The 24711-nt window shown below is 43.0% G+C and overlaps 1 protein-coding gene across 1 annotated transcript in view; it reads right to left on the reverse strand.

The window, feature by feature from the left end:
* Positions 1-21648, reverse strand: part of LOC311133933 (FYVE, RhoGEF and PH domain-containing protein 5-like) — a 54605-nt gene extending 32957 nt beyond the window's left edge. Inside the window, exons 1-5 of the mRNA XM_084167555.1 lie at positions 21395-21648; positions 16135-18973; positions 6348-6471; positions 5629-5687; positions 5126-5156 (exon numbers count right to left, since the gene is read on the reverse strand). Of these exons, the coding sequence (XP_084023681.1) occupies positions 5126-5156; positions 5629-5687; positions 6348-6471; positions 16135-18973; positions 21395-21404 (3063 nt within the window). The 5' untranslated portion in view covers positions 21405-21648. The remainder of the gene's footprint in view (positions 1-5125; positions 5157-5628; positions 5688-6347; positions 6472-16134; positions 18974-21394) is intronic.
* Positions 21649-24711: the final 3063 nt, after the last annotated feature.

Consider the following 24711-nt stretch of genomic DNA (forward strand, 5'->3'; position numbering starts at 1 on the left):
TAGGCAGCTAGCTAGGCAGGTTGGAACTGCATAGCTAGCTAGCAGTACAGATCGACAAACAAGGTGAAAAGTATTATGCAGGCTAGAAAGCTACTTGCAACCTTAGCTAGATGGGTTATGAAACTAATGCCTTATTGGAAAATAGTTCGCTAACTAGCTTGCTTGCTGTCTTTGGTTTGCTTTAAAGCTTTAAATGCTCAACAGCTAGCTCAGTAGCTTGATCACTCACATTCGGGCTTGCAGTCTGTCCCAACCGCAAAACACATTTTAGGTTATTCAAACCTGATCTGTCATCCACGACAACTAGCTGGCTTGGATCTTTTAATTGCACAATGTGGTGATGTCATTTTCTCATCAATATTTTGGATTTATGCTGATGAAGAGTGACTGCTTCTGGTTTGACATTACATGCAAGTTCCTCTTTTTAGTTTAGCTATCTCAAATAAATTACAGAGATGCAAATTATTGGGGCATAGAGAAAATGTTGCCGTTCTAAAGCAAGTTTGCTGCAATTCTACACATTTTGCCATGGGGCGGAGAGAAGATCTTGCAATTTTATAACAAATTTTATGCAATTATACCTGTTTTGTCATAGGGTTGAGGCAAATGTTTGCAGTTTTTAATATGATGACTAATGATCAATGGGCCCCACCCCGGTCGGTAATTTGACCATGCTTACTACAAGTTTAGATAGCTGGCCGTGAAACTAACTTACCAATCTATTTTTTTTTGGCTGACACTGGCTAATTGAGTGACTGCTGATGCACAATCAAATTTCGAAATTGCACCTAGTGTATTCTATTATTAACAGTAAGTTGAGACCCCGACGGAGTTCCCCAAAAAATGTAATTTTTTTATTGGTCCACAGGCCTACAAAAAGGGGGAGGGACGCCAGTTGCCCATCCCTGTTGTAGCCTATTGAATTAACGTTTCACCACCATGGCTTCATAGCTTGAAATATGTGGTACAAGTTTTTTATCTTCTTTTATTTCTCGACTTGATGGCTTGCACATCACAAGTCTGACATCAACTCAGTTAAAGATAGAATACATGATTATATGAAAATATAATATTTTAAGCCATTTAATGCAGCACTTAAATGAATGAATGCATTTCAATGAGAGATTCACTTTTCTTTACCCCTTGTGGGCAGCATCGAAGCTGTTGGCAGGGACACAACCAAATGTTTAAACCTGTCTTCCTCCATAAGCACTCGGAAGCCAACGTTCATTAGCATTAATCAATTAATCAATCAAATGTATTTTATAAAGCCCTTTTTACATCAGCAGTTGTCACAAAGTGCTGCACAGATACAGTTGAAGTCGGAAGTATACATACCACTCCACAAATTTCTTGTTAACAAACTATCGTTTTGGCAAGTCGGTTAGGACATCTACTTTGTGCATGACACAAGTAATTTTTCCAACAATTGTTTACAGACAGATTATTTCACTTCTAATTCACTGTATCGCAATTCCAGTGGGTCAGAAGTTTACATACACTAAGATGACTGTGCCTTTAAACAGCTTGGAAAATTCCAGAAAATGATGTCATGGCTTTAGAAGCTTCTGATAGGCTAATTGACATAATTTGAGTGAATTGGAGATGTACCTGTGGATGTATTTCAAGGCCTACCTTCAAACTCAGTGACTCTTTGCTTGACATCATGGGAAAATAAATAGAAATCAGCCAAGAAATTGTAGACATTTACATCATTTAGCAGACGCTCTTATCCAGAGACCTCCACAAGTCTGGTTCATCCTTGGGAGCAATTTCCAAACACCTGAAGGTACCACGTTCATCTGTACAAACAATAGTATTCAAGTATAAACACCATGGGACCACACAGCCGTCTTACCGCTCAGGAAGGAGACGCGTTCTTTCTCCTAGAGATGAACGTACTTTGGTGCGAAAAGTGCAAATCAATCCCAGAACAACAGCAAAGGACCTTGTGAAGATGCTGGAGGAAACAGGTACAAAAGTATCTATATCCACAGTAAAACGAGTCCTATATCGACATAACCTGAAAGGCCGCTCAGCAAGGAAGAAGCCACTGCTCCAAAACCGCCATAAAAAAGCCAGACTACGGTTTGCAACTGCACATGGGGACAAAGATCGTACGTTTTGGGGAAATGTCCTCTGGTCTGATGAAACAAAAATAGAACTGTTCGGCCATAATGACCATTGTTATGTTTGGAGGAAAAAGGGTGTTCTTGCAAGCCGAAGAACACCATCCCAACCGTGAAGCACGGCGGTGGCAGCATCATGCTGTGGGGGTGCTTTGCTGCAGGAGGGACTGGTGCACTTCACAAAATAGATGGCATCATGAGGAAGGAAAATTATGTGGATATATTGAAGCAAGATCTCAAGACATCAGTCAGGAAGTTAAAGCTTGGTCGCAAATTGGTCTTCCAAATGGACAATGACCCCAAGCATACTTCCAAAGTTGTGGCAAAATGGCTTAAGGACAACAAAGTCAAGGTATTGGAGTGGCCATCACAAAGCCCTGACCTCAATCCTATAGAAAATGTGTAGGCAGATCTGAAAAAGCGTGTGCGAGCAAGGAGGCCTACAATCCTGACTCAGTTACACCAGCTCTGTCAGGAGGAATGGGCCAAAATTCACCCAACTTATTGTGGGAAGCTTGTGGAAGGCTACCCAAAACGTTTGACCCAAGTTAAACAATTTAAAGGCAATGCTACCAAATACTAATTGAGTGTATGTAAACTTCTGACCCACTGGGGATGTGATGAAAGAAATAAAAGCTGAAATAAATCATTCTCTCTACTATTATTCTGACATTTCACATTCTTAAAATAAAGTGGTGATCCTAACTGACCTAAGACAGGGCATTTAAATGTTAGGAATTGTGAAAAACTGAGTTTAAATGTATTTGGCTAAGGTGTATGTAAACTCCCGACTTCAACTGTACCCAGCCTAAAACCCCAAAGGAAAGCAATGCAGATGAAGAAGCACTCCCTACAAAAGGCAGGAACTTAGGAAGAAACCTAGGAACCAGGCTTTGAGGGGTGGCCAGTCTCATATAGAATGACGTGTGGTGTTAGCTAGTTAGCTTTGTGGCACAACAGATTGCAAATATCCCAGTGTAATCTACATCACAGGAGGTTGGTGACACCTTAACTGGGGAGGATGGGCTCCTGGTAATGGCTGGAGAGGAATAGGTGGAATGGTATCAAACTCATGGTTTCTATGTGTTTTATGCTATTCCATTTGCTCCGTTCCAGTCATTATTATGAGCCTTCTTCCCCTCAGCAGCTTCCACTGATCTACATAAAATATTTTGGTACGGTTCCTGTCTTTTGTCATTGATATTCAGTGTATTTTTTTTTTGCCATTTCAAGTATTGTTCTTTGATTGAAAAGGGATACAACCGGTATGGATCATGACCATCAGATAGTCTGAAATGCTAACTAGCTAACACCACCAGTCATTCTCTTTGGGAATGCTAATGCTAACGAACGTCAGCTTCCAAGTGCTTATACAGTATTTACACCCTTTGACTTTTTCCACATTTTGTTGTGTTACAGCCTGAATGTATAATGGATTAAATTGAGATATTTTGTCACTGGCGTAAACATAATTCCCCATAATGTAAAAGTGGAATTATGTTTTTCGAAATTTTTACAAAATATTTATTAATGAAAAGCTGAAATGTCTTGAGTCAATAAGTATTCAACCCCTTTGTTATGGCAAGCCTAAATAAGTTCAAGAGTAAAAATGTGTTTAACAAGTCACATAATAAATTGCATGGACTCACTCTGTGTGCATTAATAGTGTTTAACATGATTTTTGAATGACTTCCTCATCTCTGTACCCCACACATACAATTATCTGTAGGGTCCTTCAGTCGAGCAGTGAACACATATTCAACCACAAAGTCCAGGGAGGTTTCCATTGCCTCGCAAAGAATGGCACCTATTGGTAGATGGTTAAAAATTTAAAAAGCAGACATTGAATATACCCTTTGAGCATGGTGAAGTTATTCATTACACTTTGGATGGTGTATCAATACACCCAGTCCCTACAAAGATAGAGGCGTCCTTCCTAACTCAGTTGCCGGAGAGGAAGGAAATCACTCAGGGATTTCACCATGAGGCCAATGGTGACTTTAAAACAGTAACAGAGTTTAATGGCTGTGATAGGAGAACACTGAGGATTGAGCAACATCATTGTAGTTACTCCACAATACTAACCTAATTGACATAGTGAAAAGAAGGAAGCCTGTAGGGAATAAAAAATATTCCAAAACATGCATCCTGTTGGCAACAACTAAAGTAATACTACAAAAAATGTGGCAAAGCAATTCACTTTTTGTCCTGAATACAAAGTGTGTTGTTTGGGGCAAATCCAATTCAACCCATTACTGAGCACCACTCTCCATATTTTCAAGCATAGTGGTGGCTGCATCATGTTATGGGTATGCTTGTAATCATTAAGGACTGGGGAGTTTTTCAGGATAAAAAAGAAACGGAATGGAGCTGTACTACGTGAAAAATAATTTTCATCAACATAGAATGAACATATCTTTCAAATTCTGTGAACGTTATGTAGACACATTTTATTCATATTTAACAAACAAAGTTTTGCTTGTTTGTGAATGGAGGAAAATGGTCACGTTCCATCAGGAACTGGATCAAGTGGGCAGGGTGTCACACCCTGGCTCTGGGACTATATATGTTGAGCCAGGGTGTGTTCATTCTATGTGTTATATTTCTATGTTGGGAGTTCTAGTTTGTTTATTTCGAGGTTGGCCTGAGTGACTCCCAATCAGAGGCAACGAGTGTCAGCTGTGGCTGGTTGTCTCTGATTGGGAGCCATATTTAAACTGTCTGTTTTCCCTTTGTGTTTGTGGGTTCTTGTTCCGTGTTGGTCTATGTTACCTAGGACGTTACGAGTCGTTTGTTGTTTTGTTCATTGTCAGTATTTATCACTATAGATAAATAAACATGTTCGTTCATCACGCTGCGCCTTGGTCCTCCTCTCTTAACGACGATCGTGACACAGGGCATTATGAGGTGAATAATTTGAGTATTCAGAGGGCTTTTACCAGAATATATTCTACTCTGTTCAATGAGAGTGATGTTGCTCTGTTTGTTTATCTTACCTCTTGAAGGAGCTTAAGGGCCTTTACATGTCTAAAAAACAACGAGAGAGTGATAGGTTAGTGATATTGTCAGCTTTAACGGGAATCCATTCACAAATCCATTCAGACAGGTAAATACTTTAGCAGATTATTACAAGATATAAAATAACAAGATGCAAAACGTGTCTCACATGATTTACATAGAAAAACATTCTCCAACAAGTCATATTTACTCTCCGAAGTATATCAGAAGAACAGTTCATAGTCTGGTGAGGCTGTGCTGATATTCAATAACTTACACTAGACACTCATTTAATTGGCTGTCAGTTTGGGTTGCTGTGGATGCTACTCAATGAATTAGTGAAGGCAGTGATGAAGAGGACAGAGAGAGAGAGAGAGAGAAAGAGAGAGAGAAGGAGAAAGAGAGGGAGAGAGAGCGAGATAGCGAGAACAAGAGAGGGAGGGAGGGAGAATGGCCTGACTAAAGCAGGGAGGCTACTGAATAAATTAAAAGAGATACTCACAGTCTCTCAGAATCCACCAGCTCTTTGGCGACGTAGAAGGCTCTGGATCGTCCATCAATCTGGGTGACAGAAGCGAAAGCAGCAAGAGATGAATGAACAGAGCTAATGTTAAAATGCTCTGTTTAGGTACTTATTCCTGTGAAACATTGATAGCAACAGCTACACAGGAAGAGGAGATTGAGGAAAAGCAAATTCTGATGTTCTTGATTCTCCACTGTCAAAATAAGACTGATTATTTCATTAGAGTGGAGCATAGACCTGAAAGCTTTTTCAAATACACAGGTTTAAATTCAAATGCATTATGTATGAGAGGCTGACTGGCTGTTTCTGGGAATGGCTCAACTATTTTTCTCCTTATTGTGTTTTTCTTTTGAAGAAGAAGAAAGCAAGGAAGTGTGAGTCACGTGGCCGGAGCCCGGCTGATATTATTGTGGCAGTGGGATTGGGTGGGGTCCATCTCTAGGCTACTGTAAAATGGCTGCTTGAATAGAAAGAAGGATGAACCAAGAGTTTGAACAGCAAGTGATACCCACCATTGAATGTGTTAGCCAAGTGAAATATTATGTTGTGAATATTACAAGTAAAGGTCATCCATCTTAGAAATACTTAATCACAAGCATTTCATTCCAAAATCTTTGAAGATCTGTAAAAACTGTGACTTAATACATGCTCATAGAGTTACATAGTCTAATGTGTTTCCTGCTGGCTGTGTGTATCACCTGTTTGTCAAAGCCATGCTCCACTCCTCCCTCCTCCTCCTCCTCCTCTGAGGTGCGTCCATGGTCCTCTTCAGCTGAAAGCCCTGCTGGAGTATCATTCAATGGGAAAGGCTCAGTGTAGGCACTGCAACATCAGGGAGAGAAGAGGGACATTACATTCACTGGCAAAGGTTTTACTATAGACGCTGCAGTGCAAAAAATACACTTACAAGCCTGCTGCTCATTTTTCGATTCACCTATCCCCCTGCCCTTGCATGTATTATCCACTCCGCTGTGTGTGTGTCCTACAGTAGTAACATGGATGACTGGAGCCAGATTGCAGGGACATTAACAGCATGAGTAGAAGCGTTTGTTTGGGGTCTTGCTGTGAACAAGTTCATCACAGCAAGACAGACCAAAGGGACACACACACATACTGTTTGAAGTACTGTGCTGTACCAATATACACACATATACAGTGTGATGGAAACACACACACACATTGCGGTAGAGGATATAATGAGTATGTTATATTTAAGAAATAAGGCCCGAGGGGGTGTGGTATATGGCCAATATACCACGGCTAAGGGCTGTTCTTAAGCACGACGCAATGCGGAGTGCCTGAATACAGCCCTTAGCAGTGGTATATTTACAATATACCACAACCCCCTGAGGTACCTTATTGCTATTATAAACTGGTTACCAACGTAATTAGAGCAGTAAAAATAAATGTTTTGTCATCCCCTGATATACTGTCTGATATACCATGGCTGTCAGCCAATCAGCATTCAGGGCTCAAACCACCCAGTTTGTAATGACGACTATAACAGATCACTCTGTAGAGACTGAGGTTATTACAGGCCTGTACTGCATCTCTACCCTCTCAGCTCCTGAGTACCAAAGGTTAAAGGAGTTCCCAGCTGGACTTCATATTCACAGAGACACAGTCATCCTTCATCTTGCCCTTACCACACTGTAGGCTCTCACACAGGCCCTGGTGCTATTGGCTGGGCTGGAGGAGCATTACTCATCTGTGACCTCCCTTTATCCTCTTGAGGGGCCAGGTCACACTGGGGGTCCCAGGTGATGGTGAGAGGGCCAGAGAGGGGAGGGTCTATGAACCTTTGAATCCTGTGAGCTCATAGTTAATGTATAGCTAGGCTATCTAAAATAGAGGGAGTTATACATTTTCTTGCGATCAAAACTGCTTCAGCTTTTCATTGCGCCATAGTTCATCACCATTCTCAGCTTCTCCAATAATATTGTGCTCTTTAAATAGTAGGCCTAGGCTACTAAAGGCATCCTCTCTATCCCCCAGTGTCTGGGCACAGGAGTAATCTATTGCTCAACCTCTGTTATAATGGGAAACCCAAAGGATTTCCTTTCATAATCTAATTCCACATTTAAAGTGTAAATATGTTTTGTTGGTTCCATACAGTATGTGCTAGGCATATACATTGAGTGTACAAAACATTAGGAACTCTTTCCATGACATAGACTGACCAGGTGAATCCAGGTGAAAGCTATGATCCCTTATTGATGTCACTTATCAAATCCACTTCAATCAGTGTAGATGAAGGGGAGGAGACAGGTTAAAGAAGTCTTGAAACAATTGAGACATGGATTGTGTACACTACCAGTCAAAAGTTTTAGAACACCTACTCATTCAAGGGTTTATCTTTATTTGTACTATTTTCTACACTGCAGAATAATAGTGAAGACATCAAAACTATGAAATAACACATATGGAATCATGTAGTAACCAAAAAAGTGTTAAACAAATCAAAATATATTTTATATTTGAGATTCTTCAAATAGCCACCCTTTGCCTTGATGACAGCTTTGCACACTCTTGGCATTCTCTCAACCAGCTTGATGAGGTAGTCACCTGGAATTCATTTCAATTAACAGGTGTGAATTCTTAAAAGTCAATTTGTGGAATTTCTTTCCTTCTTAATGTGTTTGAGCCAATCAGTTGTGTTGTGACAAGGTAGGGGGGGTATACTGAAGATAGCCCTATTTGGTAAAAGACCAAGTCCATATTAAGCAAAGCGAAACGACAGTCCATCATTACTTTAAGACATGAAGGTCAGTCAGTACGGAACATTTCAAGAAATTCGAACGTTTCTTCAAGTGCAGTCGCAAAAAACATAAAGCGCTATGATGAAACTGGCTCTCATGAGGACCGCCACAGGAATGGAAGACCCTGAGTTACCTCTGCTGCAGAGGTGGTCCTCTGTAGCTCAATTGGTAGAGCATGGCACTTGTAACGCCAGGGTAGTGGGTTTGATCCCCAGGACCACCCATACGTAAAAATGTATGCACACATGACTGTAAGTCGCTTTGGATAAAAGCGTCTGCTAAATGGCATAATATATTATATTATATTATAAGTTCATTAGAGTTACCAGCCTCAGAAATTGCAGCCCAAATAAATGCTTCACAGAGTTCAAGTAACAGACACATCTCAACATCAACTGTTCAGATGAGACTGTGTGAATCAGGCCTTCATGGTCGAATTGCTGCAAAGATACCACTACTAAAGTACACCAATAATAAGAAGAGACTTGCTTGGGCCAAGAAACACGAGCAATGGACATTAGACCGGTGGAAATCTGTCCTTTGGTCTGGAGTCCAAATTTGAGATTTTTGGTTCCAACCGCCGTGTCTTTATGAGACGCGGTGTTGGTGAACGGATGATCTCCGCATGTGTTTTTCCCACCGTAAAGCATTGAGGAGGAGGTGTTATGGTGTGGGGGTGCTTTGCTGGTGACACTGTCTGTGATTTATTTAGAATTCAAGGCACGCTTAACCAGCATGGCTACCACAGCATTCTGCAGCGATACGCCATCCCATCTGGTTTGGGCTTAGTGGGACTATCATTTGTTTTTCAACAGGACAATGATCCAACACTCCTCCAGGCTGTGTAAGGGCTATTTTACCAAGAAGGAGAGTGATGGAGTGCTGCATCAGATGACCTGGCCTCCACATTCCTCCGACCTTAACCAAATTGAGATGGCTTGGGATGAGTCAGACCGCAGAGTGAAGGAAAAGCAGCCAACAAGTGCTCAGCATATGTGGGAACTCCTTTAAGACTGTTGGAGAAGCATTCCAGGGGAAGCTGGTTGAGAGAATGCCAAGAGTGTGCAAAGCTGTCATCAAGGCAAAGGGTGGCTATTTGAAGAATCTATAATTTGATTTGTTTAACCCTTTTTTGGGTACTACATGATTCCATATGTGTTATTTCATAGTTTTGATGTCTTCACTATTATTCTACAATGTAGAAAATAGTAAAAATGAAGAAAAGACCTTGAATGAGTAGGTGTTCTAAAACTTTTGACCGATAGTGTATGTGTGCCATTCAGAGGGTGAATGGGTAAGACAAAGTATTTAAGTGCCTTTGAACAGGTATGGTAGTAGGTGCACCGGTTTGTGTTATTTTCATGCTCAATAGTTTCCCATGTGTAGGAAACTTGTTTGGTGTTTAGTCCTTGGAGGAGCTCTTGTCTGTTTCAAATGTCCGGTACATGTAAAAAGTTATGGGAGCGAGCGCATTCCTGTAGTCATGTCGCCATCCTGAAAGGGTGCCAATATTATAAAGGAGTCAACTGTGAATAGTGAATTAAATTACATTTATTTTATGAACGGGTTCCGATGAAGATTATGTCTGCTTATTATTATACAATGTAATGAAGGATTTTTTAACATGCCTTTTACATTGATTACCAGTTAATATAAAAATATGCCATTTAGCAGACGCTTTTATCCAAAGCGACTTACAGTCATGCGTGCATACATTTTTTTACGTATGGGTGGTCCCGGGGATCGAACCCACTACCCTGGCATTACAAGCGCCATGCTCTACCAATTAAGCTACAGAGGACCACAGTTAAGTGATTCATTGTAATTTTGACAGTGGTATGTCCCAGGCAGGGGCATAAGCGCCTGTTTTGATCTTCGGCAAATTCGGTGTGGTAAATGTGAGGGGAGGCTGACGTGAGCATGGTATACCCCAACCTGAGTCTCAATGGAATAGACAGGTTTGCCTGCTCCAAGTAATTTCCTTTTCATTTAAGTATTATTGAGCAGTTTGAAATATTTGTGATTATTTGTAAATATTGCCAATTGTACATGTGGACCATCATATTCATCTATAAGTAAAAGCTTAACTTCTGCACCTGATCCTGTATCAAAATGCTCAGCTTCTCCAATAATATCTCATAGTACTATCCTTTCTCTACCAGTGTCTAGGCACACAGGACATAATTGGTCTCATATACAGTGAGGGAAAAAAGTATTTGATCCCCTGCTGATTTTGTACGTTTGCCCACTGACAAAGACATGATCAGTCTATAATTTTAATGATAGGTTTATTTGAACAGTGAGAGACAGAATAACAACAAAAAAATCCAGAAAAACGCATGTCAAAAATGTTATAAATGTATTTGCATTTTAATGAGGGAAATAAGTATTTGACCCCTCTGCAAAACATGACTTAGTACTTGGTGGCAAAACCCTTGTTGGCAATCACAGAGGTCAGATGTTTCTTGTAGTTGGTCACCTGGTTTGCACACATCTCAGGAGGGATTTTGTTCCACTCCTCTTTGCTGATCTTCTCCAAGTCATAAAGGTTTCGAGGCTGACGTTTGGCAACTCGAACCTTCAGCTCCCTCCACAGATTTTCTATGTGATTAAGGTCTGGAGACTGGCTAGGCCACTCCAGGACCTTAATGTGCTTCTTCTTGAGCCACTCCTTTGTTGCCTTGGCCGTGTGTTTTGGGACATTGTCATGCTGGAATACCATTCCTCAACCCATTTTCAATGCCCTGGCTGAGGGAAGGAGGTTCTCACCCAAGATTTGACGGTACATGGCCCCGTCCATCGTCCCTTTGATGCGGTGAAGTTGTCCTGTCCCCAAAGCATAATGTTTCCACCTCCATGTTTGACAATGGGGATGGTGTTCTTGGCGTCATAGGCAGCATTCCTCCTCCTCCAAACACGGCGAGTTGAGTTGATGCCAAAGAGCTCCATTTTGGTCTCATCTGATCTCATCTGATCATACAGCACCCAGTTCTCCTCTGAATCATTCAGATGTTCATTGGCAAACTTCAGACGGCCCTGTATATGTGCTTTCTTGAGCAGGAGGACCTTGCGGGCGCTGCAGGATTTCAGTCCTTCACGGCGTAGTGTGTTACCAATTGTTTTCTTGGTGACTATGGTCCCAGCTGCCTTGAGATCATTGACAAGATCCTCCCGTGTAGTTCTGGGCTGATTCCTCACCGTTCTCATGATCATTACAACTCCACGAGGTGAGATCTTGCATGGAGCCCCAGGCCGAGGGAGATTGACAATTATTTTGTGTTTCTTCCATTTGCAAATAATCGCACCAACTGTTGTCACCTTCTCACCAAGCTGCTTGCCGATGGTCTTGTAGCCCATTCCAGCCTTGTGTAGGTCTACAATCTTGTCCCTGACATCCTTGGAGAGCTCTTTGGGCTTGGCCATGGTGGAGAGTTTGGAACCTGATTGATTGATTGCTTCTGTGGACAGGTGTCTTTTATACAGGTAACAAGTTGAGATTAGGAGCACTCCCTTTAAGAGTGTGCTCCTAATCAGCTCGTTACCTGTATAAAAGACACCTGGGAGCCAGAAATCTTTCTGATTGAGAGGGGGTCAAATACTTATTTCCCTCATTAAAATGCAAATCAATTTCTAACATTTTTGACGTGCGTTTTTCTGGATTTTTTTGTTGTTATTCTGTCTCTCACTGTTCAAATAAACCTACCATTAAAATTATAGACTGATCATTTCTTTGTCAGTGGGCAAACATATAAAATCAGCAAGGGATCAAATATTTTTTTCCCTCACTGTAGGAATACAGTAGTAGAGAGCTACATTAGTGACAATATGTATAAACCATCACTGAACAGTTAGATTGAAATATTAGCATTTTAGTGCCCACTGAGGGTCATTTCTCACCAGAGTCACCAAGAGTGATTTCCTGCTCAACCTCTGTTATAATAGGAAGCCGAAATGTAATGGTTTATTATCATGATTTATACCACATTTAAAATTCTAAAATGTTTCCCTGGTTCCATATGTAATATCTGTCCTCAATCACACTATATAATTTAGCCATCAGCAAAACTGCTTCATACGAACAATACTTGAAAGACTTTAAAATGCTCATTACACAGAAATATAATTATGCCAGCAATCTCTTTGCCTTTGCAACCAGTGTCTTTTTTAATACCTGGGAGTTAAATCTACTGTGACAAATTCAAAAGTGATTTTCTATTAAAATACCTACATGTCCCCCTTTTCCAAGGATTAGTTGGGGCATGTAATATGTAAAACATTGAGTATTAAAATATGTATTAGATGCAATCAGGAGGGTATTTTCTGTCTTTGTAATAGTACTATTAAAGAAAATAGGAAAAGCTGAAATACGGTCGTTAGTTGACTCGACATGGGAAATGTAAACGCAGATGGGGATTTAAAAACATAAGAACTGTTTTAAATTGTTTTGAGCTGCTTATGTTGATCATTATGTGTGATCTATGGCTGTTGTGCTGCTAGTTGTCTGACAGTGTTGTATGAGGTAGAATGCTAAGAGCCTGGCCCCTGACTGTGACTGCCATGATAGAGCATCAACACAAACAACAGGAAAGCATCTGACAGGCTATTTCTCTATTGAGTGGGGCCTGGTTTTGTCATACTGTAGGAATCCTGCTGAAATTGTCAAGACTGGGTCCCACTGACTCTTTACAGTAACCACTCCTCTGTTCTACTAGTGAAGACAACAACAGCACATTCTAGTTCTAGGTCGGACCTGACATTCCTGACAACACCACACCTCGTCTTGTTGTTCCAGTCCTGGGGGAGTATGGGAACATCCACCCTGCCTCCCCCTCACACCTCACCCCACCATGGTGACCCCCATCGCCTCCATCTTCCCCCTTCCCCTCAGTCCTGTCTCCCTCGCTCCCTCCGCCCTTGTCCTGCATTTCCTGTAAACAGCAGGGTGGAGTGGAAGCCTATAAGGCAGGACTCTTCCTCCCTGGGGATTACCTGGCAATGACCTCAGAGGGCCTGGCTCCTGCTGTACCCCACGTCCTGCCCTGCCGCCCCACAGCCCTGCCGCCCCAGAGCCCACCCAGCCACCACGCCACAGTGGACAGCCACCGCCCTCTACAACAATGCACTCAGGACATCTCTGTGCAGAACTAAGACAACACAGCACAGAGGCAGAGAGGAACTACAAACCAGAGGATACACTAGAGGCTGCAGTAGGGAATTACCCATCATACTGCTGTATCCCAAGGTCCAGTTGAAGTCTTTTACCATAAGAAATAAGAATAATTGCCAGGTCTAAGTTAAATGACTACATATATCTATAACAAGAGCAGCAAAATTATATACAATGGCAGTCTTGACTATTGTGGTTTGGTCTGTTGTGGGGTTATTCCAGTGGGATGACATTGGTTAATTGGTGCTGTTGATCTGACTGGTACTGCATGATACAGAGTCATCACAGAGCACATTGACTGCCCCCTGAAACGAACACAAGTACCGCCAAGACGCCTTCCTTGCCAGCTAGGTTAGCAAGACAGTCTCAGTCAGACTCAATGAGTTCCAGCTCTGAACCAGCAGAACCCTAGTTTAAACAGGCAGGCACACACATTAATTAATAGCTGCATATATTCTTACTTTGCATTTCTTTACCCTGCCTATGTTTACACTTACAAATAAAATGTGATTTTCTTTGCCTTTCTCTGCTAAACAGTGTTTGAACTGTACATTAATCAAACCTGGTGTAAAATATTGTATGCTGTAGAAACATTCTAACTTTGTGGTAACTATTTTCCTTCTTTTGTGGGTATTATCCCCTTGTCTCACGTCAGCCCACTGTCCCTTGGTCCCTCTTTCCTCAACAGTCCCGATCCTCTCTGTTGGGTGGTGAGAGAAGAGTGTTAACTTCTGAATACATGCTCAATAAATCACCCTGCCATCATCGGTCTGCCGGGCTAGGACAGTGGCAATGTCAACCCTTCAGCAAGAGCTTAGCAGGAAAACACACACACATACACACGAATGCACAGCACAGACACAAAACAGACACAGCATCCCCGGCAACAGAAGTCTCTCCAGGGAGAATGCAGCCGAGGCGAGGCGACAGGACATATAGGGCTCTATAGATCAGTTAGATTTCAGACCTCCACCAAACAATGAGCCCAATAGATAACGTCAGCAGCAGAAAAAGATCCTGCTCTGGGGGTCTATTGTCTGAGAAATGGAGGAGATTCAAACGTGTGGCACATTGGTTTCCAACAAACTCCAAAATAAACAGTGAGGTCATTGATCATGATAGGGAATGGAATTCATCCACAGAGACTCGCAGTGCCTCTGAAGTCGACAATAAGCCTGGTTTTGTGAGAAAGGCTTCCCTCTGAGAAAACATACTGGCTTACTGTAGCCTCTTCTAAAAGAGCACTTACACGGGACTATGGGTCAAATATGCATGGGAAATAAGCAACTTTGCATGAAGCAACCATAAATGGCAGCTGTGGCAATTTCCCAGGAACTGGTGTGAAAATTCTTTAAAAAGCTGTTAAGAGGCCTGTAGTAATGGCCTGTCCCTATGAACACACACCAGCCATCAAACAGGTGTCTAACTGTGACTGCGGGTGGCCTGGGCTGGCTGTAGAGAGTGGTGGCAGAGACCAGAGAGAGGGTCATTTGGTCCTAGCAGGTCCCAGTGATTGCTCCTCCTATCTCTATCTCTCTCTGCTGTAAATCTTTCCATCCCTCCAGGGCTCAATGAAAGAGAGGCACTAATAAAAGCGATCCTAAACTTAACCACAAATGTCAGGAACAGGAGAGCAATTAAACCAACCCACTCTTACTCTTCCCCCTTCTTTCTCGTTTTCTGCCATCTCTGTCTCATTTCCATGGCTCTCCCTCTCTTTCTTCATCCACTTTCTGTTGCTCATCACACCTTTCCCTCCTTCTCTCTCATCTTTCGTAATCTCAGTCTCCTTGTCCTGCTTTCTACAGTACCTCTCCCTCTCTCACCCTCTCTCTCTCTTTCTCCCTCTCTCTCTCTCCCACCCACCCACACACTCTCTTTCACTTTTAATTGTAACCCATAATTACTTCTATTGTGAATAAACCTGAGCTCTGTCTACAGTGTTCAGTGTCTGTGAGCTATTCCATCCCCTCAGGCACACTATGAAGCTAACACCAGATGCGACCTTGAAATCCAGAAAATTAGAAAGTGGGATAAGCTCTTCCACAAGCATTGTCCATCTTCCCAAACCGAACGAGCCTCATCAAATCAGGCTGCTCATCTCTCACAGAACACAACAATCTCCAAGAAAGAGAAGTCTGGACAGCCAGGAGCCGCTGTTCATTTGAGATACAGTTATCTATTAGCTGGTCTGGAGATTGCAATGTTGAAGTGATGGAGCCTGGCCAAACCAGTCCACTGGAGAACAGTGTGTGGAGAGTGTTTATGGGGAAGAGCCCTCTCTGCAGACTAGGGTTGCAAAACTTATCAAAATTACAAGGTTTTCAGAAATCCCTGTAAGAGTATTTTAGGATTTCATGCTTATTCCCTCTGAATTCTAGGAATTATCCAACTGGGATTTCTGTAAAACGAGGGAATTTTGGGAAAGTTACCAGAATGTTGCAACCCTACTGCAGACTGTATACTATCTATGGGCTTATTTTTCAGTTCAGACAACCACTGAAGAGGCCCAACATCCATGATCATGAATTTGTTCCACAGTATAATAAATGAATGTACCTTTCAGGCTCCTGCTCAGGTGACTGGGGTTTGCTGTCGATCCCAGGGAAGCTGTTCATATCCACATAGCCATCGGTCTCATTGGAGGGTGCCGCCATGCGTTTGGGGTCCTCAAAGAAATCTGTGACTTTCATGGATCTGGTGGGTCTCCCTCCAGGATGGATCTGGATGTTCTCATAGTCAGAGCTCATAGCTGGGATGTTCTCATAGTCAGAAGTGTCTGCACTGGGGAAGGAGATTGAGCGAGGTTTGGTCAGGGGGAGAGGCATGAGGGGGCGGCGGGAGCGCTCCTCGAAGGACTCCACCCTGGACACGCCCCTGCTACCATAGGCTTTAGGGTCTTCTTTCCTGAGGTCTTTGTAGAGCAGGAAGGTGGAGGGAAGGTCTGGAGGGCGCTGCTGGGGCTTCACCATACGGGACTGGGACTGGGGCTGAGGGGAGCCAGTGCTCCTGCGCTCCAGTTCCAGGATTCTCGTTGGGCCATGGTGGCTGGACTCAGAGGAGGAGCGCGAGGAGCGTATGCTCCCGTCACCAAAGCCTTTAGTGTCCGTCTTCCTCTTGAACTTCAGGGCCAGGAAGCGCTTGAATGAGGACTTTTTCTTCTTGTGCTTGTTGTCTGTGGACTCAGGAGAGACGCTGATCAGGAGGGATGGGGAGCTCTTAGTGACCGGTCTCTTGGTGATGTAAGCCAGCTCAAAGGGAGGTGGGATGTCCACCAGAGAGGTTGGCGTGGAAACGTCGCTGGACGACTGGTGGCTCCGCTTAGAGAAGCTTCCGGAAGAAGTGATAACACATGGCAGAGAGAGGGTGTCATCTGTCCTTTTCATCCTACGATCCTCCTTCAGTGATTGGTTGGCCTCTGTGTGAGCTCCCAATGACAGTTCTCGACCCTCTGCGGAGTACGAGTGTGGGTATAGTAGGAAGTGGCGTGGCTTCAGCGAGGGGATGAGTCTGTTGACCTCAGGCTGCTCAGGACGTCGCAGAGGTTCTCCGTTCTGGTCTAAGGCCACAGTACAGTAGTCATAAGTACTCTGGTACTCTGATGTCTCCTCAGGAACCGTCTCAGGGACATAACCCGAAATCTTCCCAGAGTAAGAGCGTGACCGTGTCACAATGCTCTTCCGGTCCAGAGAGATAAAGTTCTCTCCCTCAGAGTCAAAGCCGGCCTCCTCATAGATGTGCTCCTCGCTGTCTGAGTCTGAGTCCTCGTGATAAGGTACGATGTGGCAGTCCATCTCCTCAATGTCCTCCTCGAAGGCCTCTGTGGTGTGGGCGAACACCACCCTGTTGGTGAGCTCTGGGGTCCGTGTCCGGTCCAGGTCTGCTGGCACTGTGATGTTACACAGCCTGAGACGGGGCTGGCAGCTGTTCCGCTGGCTGAAGAAAGCCTGCTCCCGCTTGGCTGTTCTCTTTTTCACACTCCTCCCTCTGATCTGCTTCCTCTCCGTGTCATCCGTCTCATCATCGTCCCCAATCTCCACATAGTCTTCTGATGAGGCACCCTCCAGCTGCTGAAAGTCATGGGCCTCGGGGCAGAGGGAGTCATCGATGTCTGCGTATTCATCCACATCCTCCTTGGCTGTTTCTCTGTATTGGCTGGACTGTTCAGGACTGTCCTGGACCTCACTCTCTCTCCGTTTATCCTCTAGCTCTGCCACATCGTCCGATGACACATAATAAGGCTCTTGGTTAGAGGTGCCTGCTGTGTCCATCTCCTTTGCAGTTTGTGGTTTGTCACCACAGCATGTACCATCGTGATTCACCTCAGGGTCAGCGGTGCTCATCCTATTAGCAGGCACTGCCTCGATGACGGAGTAAGGCCCAAACACATCCTCAGTGCTGCCAGAGAAACGGAAATGGCCAGAGGGGTCCTTGGTGGCACGCTCAGGCTGCCACACACCTGTGTCACCGGCCTCACCAGTGTCACATGTGTAAACAGGCTCATCTGAGGGGCCAATCACATCATAGGGATACTCCTCGCCGACGGGTGGGAGTGTACAGCATCGTGCTCCCAGTAAGAGATCCTCGGCTTCCTCTTCAGCCTCATCAGTGGGTAACTTGCACTGCAAATATTCACCACCAGGGGCGCTGACTTCCTTTTCAAGCCCACTGTCAGTGTCTGCAGCAGGCTGACTAGGGGTGGTACCATGATCTTCTGGTTCTTCAACATCTTCTTCTGGGTACACTATAGGTTCCTCAGATGTTTCAGTCTCCTCAGTTAAACTCTGATTATCTTCCTCCTCCTCTTTGATTCCCCCTCCTTCCTCATCTCCTCTCTCACACAGAAACACATTTTCACACTCTGGATGATTTTCAGGGTCCACAGATGTGCCATCATTGTCACTCTCAGGTGGGTTCAAGTCATCTATTGCTGTACATTTTTGCTCCTCTACAGCAATTTGAGTGTCAGATGCACTAGTGTTTTCCATTTCGGATGCATTGCTCAACGTCTCTCTCGCTCGCTCTACCTCATCCCCCTTCTCCTCCTGCTCATTCTCCTTCTCACTATAATCTGTGATGTCATTGTCATTAAGGATTTCCTCTGGTGCTGCTTCCTCCTGGCTGTGATCTGTGGAGTGGGGTATGGGGTCCTCTGACCCTTCCTGGTGGTCCTCAGGTTCCCCCTCTGAGGAGGTCAAGTCTCCATTTCTCAGACAGTGAGGGGGGCATTGCTCCTCCTCTGCCTCTGTCTCAGATGAGGAGGGTCTGGGCTTTGGAGCGGTGGGAGGTTTGGGACCCCGGGTAGAGGGACAAGGCTTTGACATCAGTTTGGACTGCACCTTGATCGTTAAGTGACTCCGGATCTTTGGTCGGGGAACTTGGAGTTGCTTCTGTAAATCTGGAAAGAAAATGAGAGAAAGTGTGATTCATTTCAGTTCAAATACAATGTTCAACCTCAAAAGTAGTTGAAGTAGTAGTTGAAGGTGCAATATTCTACCTAGAATAATCTTTCATTAACCTTTTATACATTTGGTTGGCTTTTGGTTGTATGGATATAAAACAAGCAATCCCTTAGCCTTGTTTTTATTTGTAAAGAGGAAGGATGCAGATTTGTCTCAAACTCTGTGACATGCAGATGGCTAGAGGGGACGTATCTACAGGAAAAACAACAAATCTATAGGGAACATACTGTAGGAATAATAACATCTACCTGACTGGAATACAGAGACGGATTGCATGCTCTACACTTTACAGCTTATAGGGCATGATCATAATTAAATGACATGATAATCAATTAATCAACTGATAAAAAAATTACATGCGGAGACAGACACAAACACACTTTTATTGTATTTCACCTATGTCAAGTCCCCTGTTTTGGAAATCAGATACTGTATGCAGGATGTATCTTACAGTCAAGTCCAGTGTTTTCTACCAACTTGCTTTGAATAACTAGTACAATTTAAGGGTGGAAAACCTGTCAAAGATAGCTGACTGGCACAAGTCTTTTGGTGAAACACACCCTTACTTAACAAAACTTATACACCACTGGTCTCTTCCTGTTATTTAGTACCTGCCCTGACGCACATCCTATTAAACTTTGCGTGCACTCTGTACTCTCCCTCCATGTCAATCTGTCTGCCTCTCTCTGTCTCTCTGTGTGTGTCTGGTTGTCTGTCTTAACTGGCTGTCTGTCTGTCTTATCTGTCTGTCTGATCTGTCTGTCTTAGCTGTCTGTCTGTCTTATCTGTCTGTCTCCACCTCTCTGGCTGTCTGTCTTATCTGTCTTTTCTGTACGTCTTATCTGTCTGTCTGATCAGCCTGTCTTATCAGTCTGTCTGTCTTGTCTGTTTGTCTCTGCCTCTCTTTCTGTCTGTCTTATCTGTATGTCAGTGCTGCTGTCTGTCTGTCTTATCTGACTGCCTGTCTGAATGTCTGTCTGTCTCTACCTGACTGTCCATCTGTCTATGTGTCTCACTCTCTCCCTGTTGTTTTCCAACACCACTAATGAACTATTCCAGCAGACTCCCATTGAAGGACTTGACGCAGGAAGTCCACGAGGGAAGGACATTAACAGCGTGCCCTCACTCCTCCATGAACCCTTCTAGGAGTACAAATTCTCACAACACAAATGGACTTCCTTCTTGTCATTCTTCCCCTGACACACACACACACACATATACACACGCACACACACACTTTTGCTGAAAAGGTCCTTTCAGTGTGTCAAATAACAATAAAACGGAGAAAAAACAAACGTCCAGTCCCACAAAGTCCCTCTGCAAACAACAGGATATGAATTATGCAACAAGAATTCAATTAAAACAAAAGTTTGAAAAACAAAGGAAAGGTAGAAAAATAGGACCATGACTGTGCCAAGCTCACAGGATATGATCTCAGACTGTGAGGGAATCACGAAATATCCCCCATCACGTAATAACAACAATTCTATAAAATACTCAGTGAATAGGCCAATCATCACAGTGCAGTAGAAATGCAGTAGAGCTACCTTCACATCATACAGTACAACTAGAGCCCGACCGATATAGGATTTTTCAATCCGATAAGGATTTCGATTTTAGAGTGGAAATATTCACAGATAACCAATATATCGGCCGCTATTTGGATTACTATAGCTGGAATTCAAAATATACCTTTTTCTGTATGGATTGTGCTTAATAACATGCCACATCAATCGCCCCATATAGGCTGCTGCAGGACATCAGTTATGACACTGATGACAGCCTTCACTACCCATCATTAATTTGTTATTTTGTTATTTTATTAGGATCACCATTAGCTGGGGGATCATAAAACTTGACATAATACAGAACAATAATAGACAAGAACAGCTCAAGGACAGAACTGCACAAACTGGTTAACCTATTATGGTTAATTGACTTTCATTCTGCAATAGTTGTTATCTCACTCAAAGTGAGATTTGACCCGCTATTAGTCTATCTATCAAAGAAAAGGAAATGTCCTTTAAAAAAAAGAAAAACGAATCGAAACAAACTAATCGAATAGCCTACACCTGTTTGGTCTCTGATCCTGCAGTGATTTTAGATATTCAATTTGTTCTCCAATGATATTTCAAGTGGTGTAGGAAAAAAGTAAATTTGTTTAACACAAAATTGAGAAATGCTATCTCTCTCTCTCTCTCTCTCTCTCTCTCTCTCTCTCTCTCTCTCTCTCTCACACACACACACACACACACGCACACACACACACTTGGAGCATCCTTTATGTAAATACATATATCAGGCTCCCAATTTATTTTCTTGAATATGCATCGCCACTTGAATATTAGTCCACATACCTGTGTTCATTTTGGGACATCATCCGCTATAGCAACCGAGAGTTATCCACATATTTTTTTCACATGCAGGAAACAACCGCTACAATATGTCCACAGGTTCTGGAAACTTATCCCAAATTCATGTTGAAAGTATTCAAGTGGTCTAAATTCAACATTTCACCGTTTGCTCTCGTTGTTTATCCAAGTACTGGCTATTACTCTGTCAAGGTAGTAGCTGTTTGTCCACAGAGCCGGCATCCCTTTTGTTTAGCGGATGCGCGACTGGTGCGCTCGCGAAGTATAAGGGAGGTGCTCTCTCGCGAATCCTGAGAAGGAAGATCTGTCTCGCGGACAAGGAACACTGACCAAACCCACTTCATCCACATTCAGCTCAATAAAAGTGTTACATTTCGAATTACAATAGCTATATATTTACACCATAAATGAATGTATTTCAAATGAGCAAATAGTTTAAGAAAATATACAGATTACTTGTGACCTATTGGCCTACCTGAAATTGATTTATTTGGATTTGATAGAGCTTTGATGTATTTGACACGTCAGTACAGAGTTGGATGCATTGGATGTGTAAGTATCCAAGGCTATAAGCATAATGAGGCATTGTTCACATTATGAGGGTAGTTTTTAAAGCTCTGGTTTCAGTGTCTCTAATTATTCACATATGACTAAAACAAATGTCAATTTAAATAAGAACATTAGCTTTCCTTTTAATTATTGATATATTTATTGATATAGAATGAATACAATTTGAATCTGAGATAGGACTGAGAACTCTGTCAGCTTAATCATTTTCCAATATGTTTGAGTCATGATAAACTTGTGTTGTAATACCTAAATATAATATTCCAGAACATATTTGTCCCTAAAACATTTCCAGAATACTATGAACTCTAAAGTCCCCCAAAACAGTTTCTAAAAACAGTTTCTTTAGGACACCAAAAGCTTTTGCTATTGGCCCGGCTTCCTGGCTCGGCATCGGTTGAATGATTGGAGGAAAGCAACCCTTTAAAAACCTCTCTTCATAACAGGAAACCTCTCTCCCTGTTTCCTGCACTACAGGCAACACTTCCCTAGCAACAGATGGAGAAGGTTGGCAACATTAACCCCTTAGGAAGGCTAATGTTGGATGATTGAGTGGTGCTGTGGCTCAAGGAAAGCCGAACTTTCAGTAATCTCCAACTGAGACTCAAACTGGGGCTGTTCAAGGACACAGCGATGTCCTGAAACACATGGGGAGACTGGGATCGTCAACCACCTGGGGCCCCTGTTTTGGCAGCTCGCATCTCTGGTTAAACGGCCACACGTTGGGAGGGAACAATCTTACCTCTCTATTATTTTCTTCTTCACACTTGAAGGTCAGACACCGCAGCTGATCCTCCCGGGGATAAAACAGAAGTCGATGGAGAAAAGTACAATAGAATAATCACCTTGAATCGCTGGAGGGCACTTGGCCTGTGGACTGCAGACGGTATGCTATGTGTTACACATAGCAAACTCCCCATCCAGATGGCTTGGTGCAGAAAGCACTCTATGTTGCAGATCTATTAGGTCACAGTAGGTGATCCTGAAATATGTTTTGCACCTGCTACTGTATGTGGAGTTTGTATTGTATTACATAGGCTGATTAACTTGTGCAAAGCCTCAAATGATAACATGAATCATTACACACAGTGGAGTTTTGCTTGAGCTTGTTAATGTTTTCATGGAATATTAGCATACTATTCAAGCCAGCCAGGTCAATGTTAAATGTCAGTATCACATTCACAGTTGCAGTGCCTGCCCTTTTGTTATCCAAATGGAAAAGTAACTCGAAAGATAGCACTGGCCTGGTCTTTGACACTGCCGGTTGTGTTTCTCTTTGGAGTGTGCTGTATTCAGCCTAGCTAAATCTGACCTTTTTTGGTTTCAGTATTATTTCACAAATATGATTTGCCACTGGAGGACGGGTCTTGTGTAATGTCATGATAGATGTGGACAGAAAAGATAATGGGTTTGGGGGTAAATAGCCCTCCAGATGTAGCACAGACCATAAAAATACATGTTTTGAATTGAGGACACACACTTCCTGGACTATAAGTGTCTGTGTGTGTGCAGTGCTCTGTCCCACCACCTGGAACACAGGCAAAGAGAGAGACAGAGAGAGAGAGAGAGAGAGAGAGAGAGAGAGAGAGAGAGAGAGAGAGAGAGAGAGAGAGAGAGAGAGAGAGAGAGAGAGAGAGAGAGAGAGAGAGAGAGAGAGAGAGAGAGAGAGAGAGAGAGAGAGAGAGAGAGAGAGAGAGAGAGAGAGAGAGAGAGAGAGAGAGAGAGAGAGAGAGAGAAAGCGAGAGAGAGAGAGAGAGAGAGAGAGAGAGAGAGAGAGAGAGAGAGAGGGAGAGGGAGGGAGTGGAGACATCAGGAAAAACATGTCAAAGAACGAGAGAGCAAACCGACCCCCTTGCCCCCCTCCTCTCCATTCCTTCTGCTGCCCCAAACAGGAAAGAGATCAGGGAAAGAGGTCAGCAACTTGTTCCTAACCTTCTAGACATATCTAGATGTTTCGTAACACCTGCTCTGCTACACACTGGACCTGGATGTGCTCAATGTTTTTGTCCCCAGTTTAAGTTGTGAGACATTATTTCTGTAATGCAGCCAATTACTGGAAACCACTGTTTTGGTAGGTATGAATTCTCATTGCCAAACATTGCACAATGCGTCCTTACTGTGCGTCATTGATGTATTACCTGTAAAGTTCAATAAAATTGAATTATTAGCCTTGATTACGCTTTAGTTGGAAAGGGTTGTAGTGTACTGATGCGTGTGATTTCAGAGAGCAATCAAGGAGAAATCCTTAAGTTTGACACACGTCTGAAACACTGAAAGAGTATTGACACATTTTATTGATCACAAACCTGGATAACCAATAAAGCCTTTAGAGACTTGCTTGTTTGACCTGGCCAAAGAAGCATATGTATTTTTCTCTATAACAAAAGTAAAATAAAAAAACCTTGGTGTCAGCAACATGCATATACTACAGTATGCTCTCCCAACAGCATAAACTAAGGACCACTACTCACACCTCCCCCAGTGACACAGCCTGGAGCACAGTATTGCAGTAAACAGGTAGACATGGGAAGTCAGCACTTTATCAAAAAACAGCAAATAAAGGCTTTATTCCCCACAGGCCCAGGAACCTCCAACCAATCAATACAGCCGGCCTGTATCACCACAGCCACCGAAACCAACCCAGATTCCATAATACATATTGCAACAGCCGTATGTCTGGTTCTTTTATTTACTGCACTGTAATATTTGTGTTAGTACTGTATATAATAATTGTA

The sequence above is a fragment of the Coregonus lavaretus genome (genome assembly GCF_964263955.1).
Source record: "Coregonus lavaretus genome assembly, chromosome: 8".
Classification (NCBI taxonomy): Eukaryota; Metazoa; Chordata; class Actinopteri; order Salmoniformes; family Salmonidae; genus Coregonus; species Coregonus lavaretus.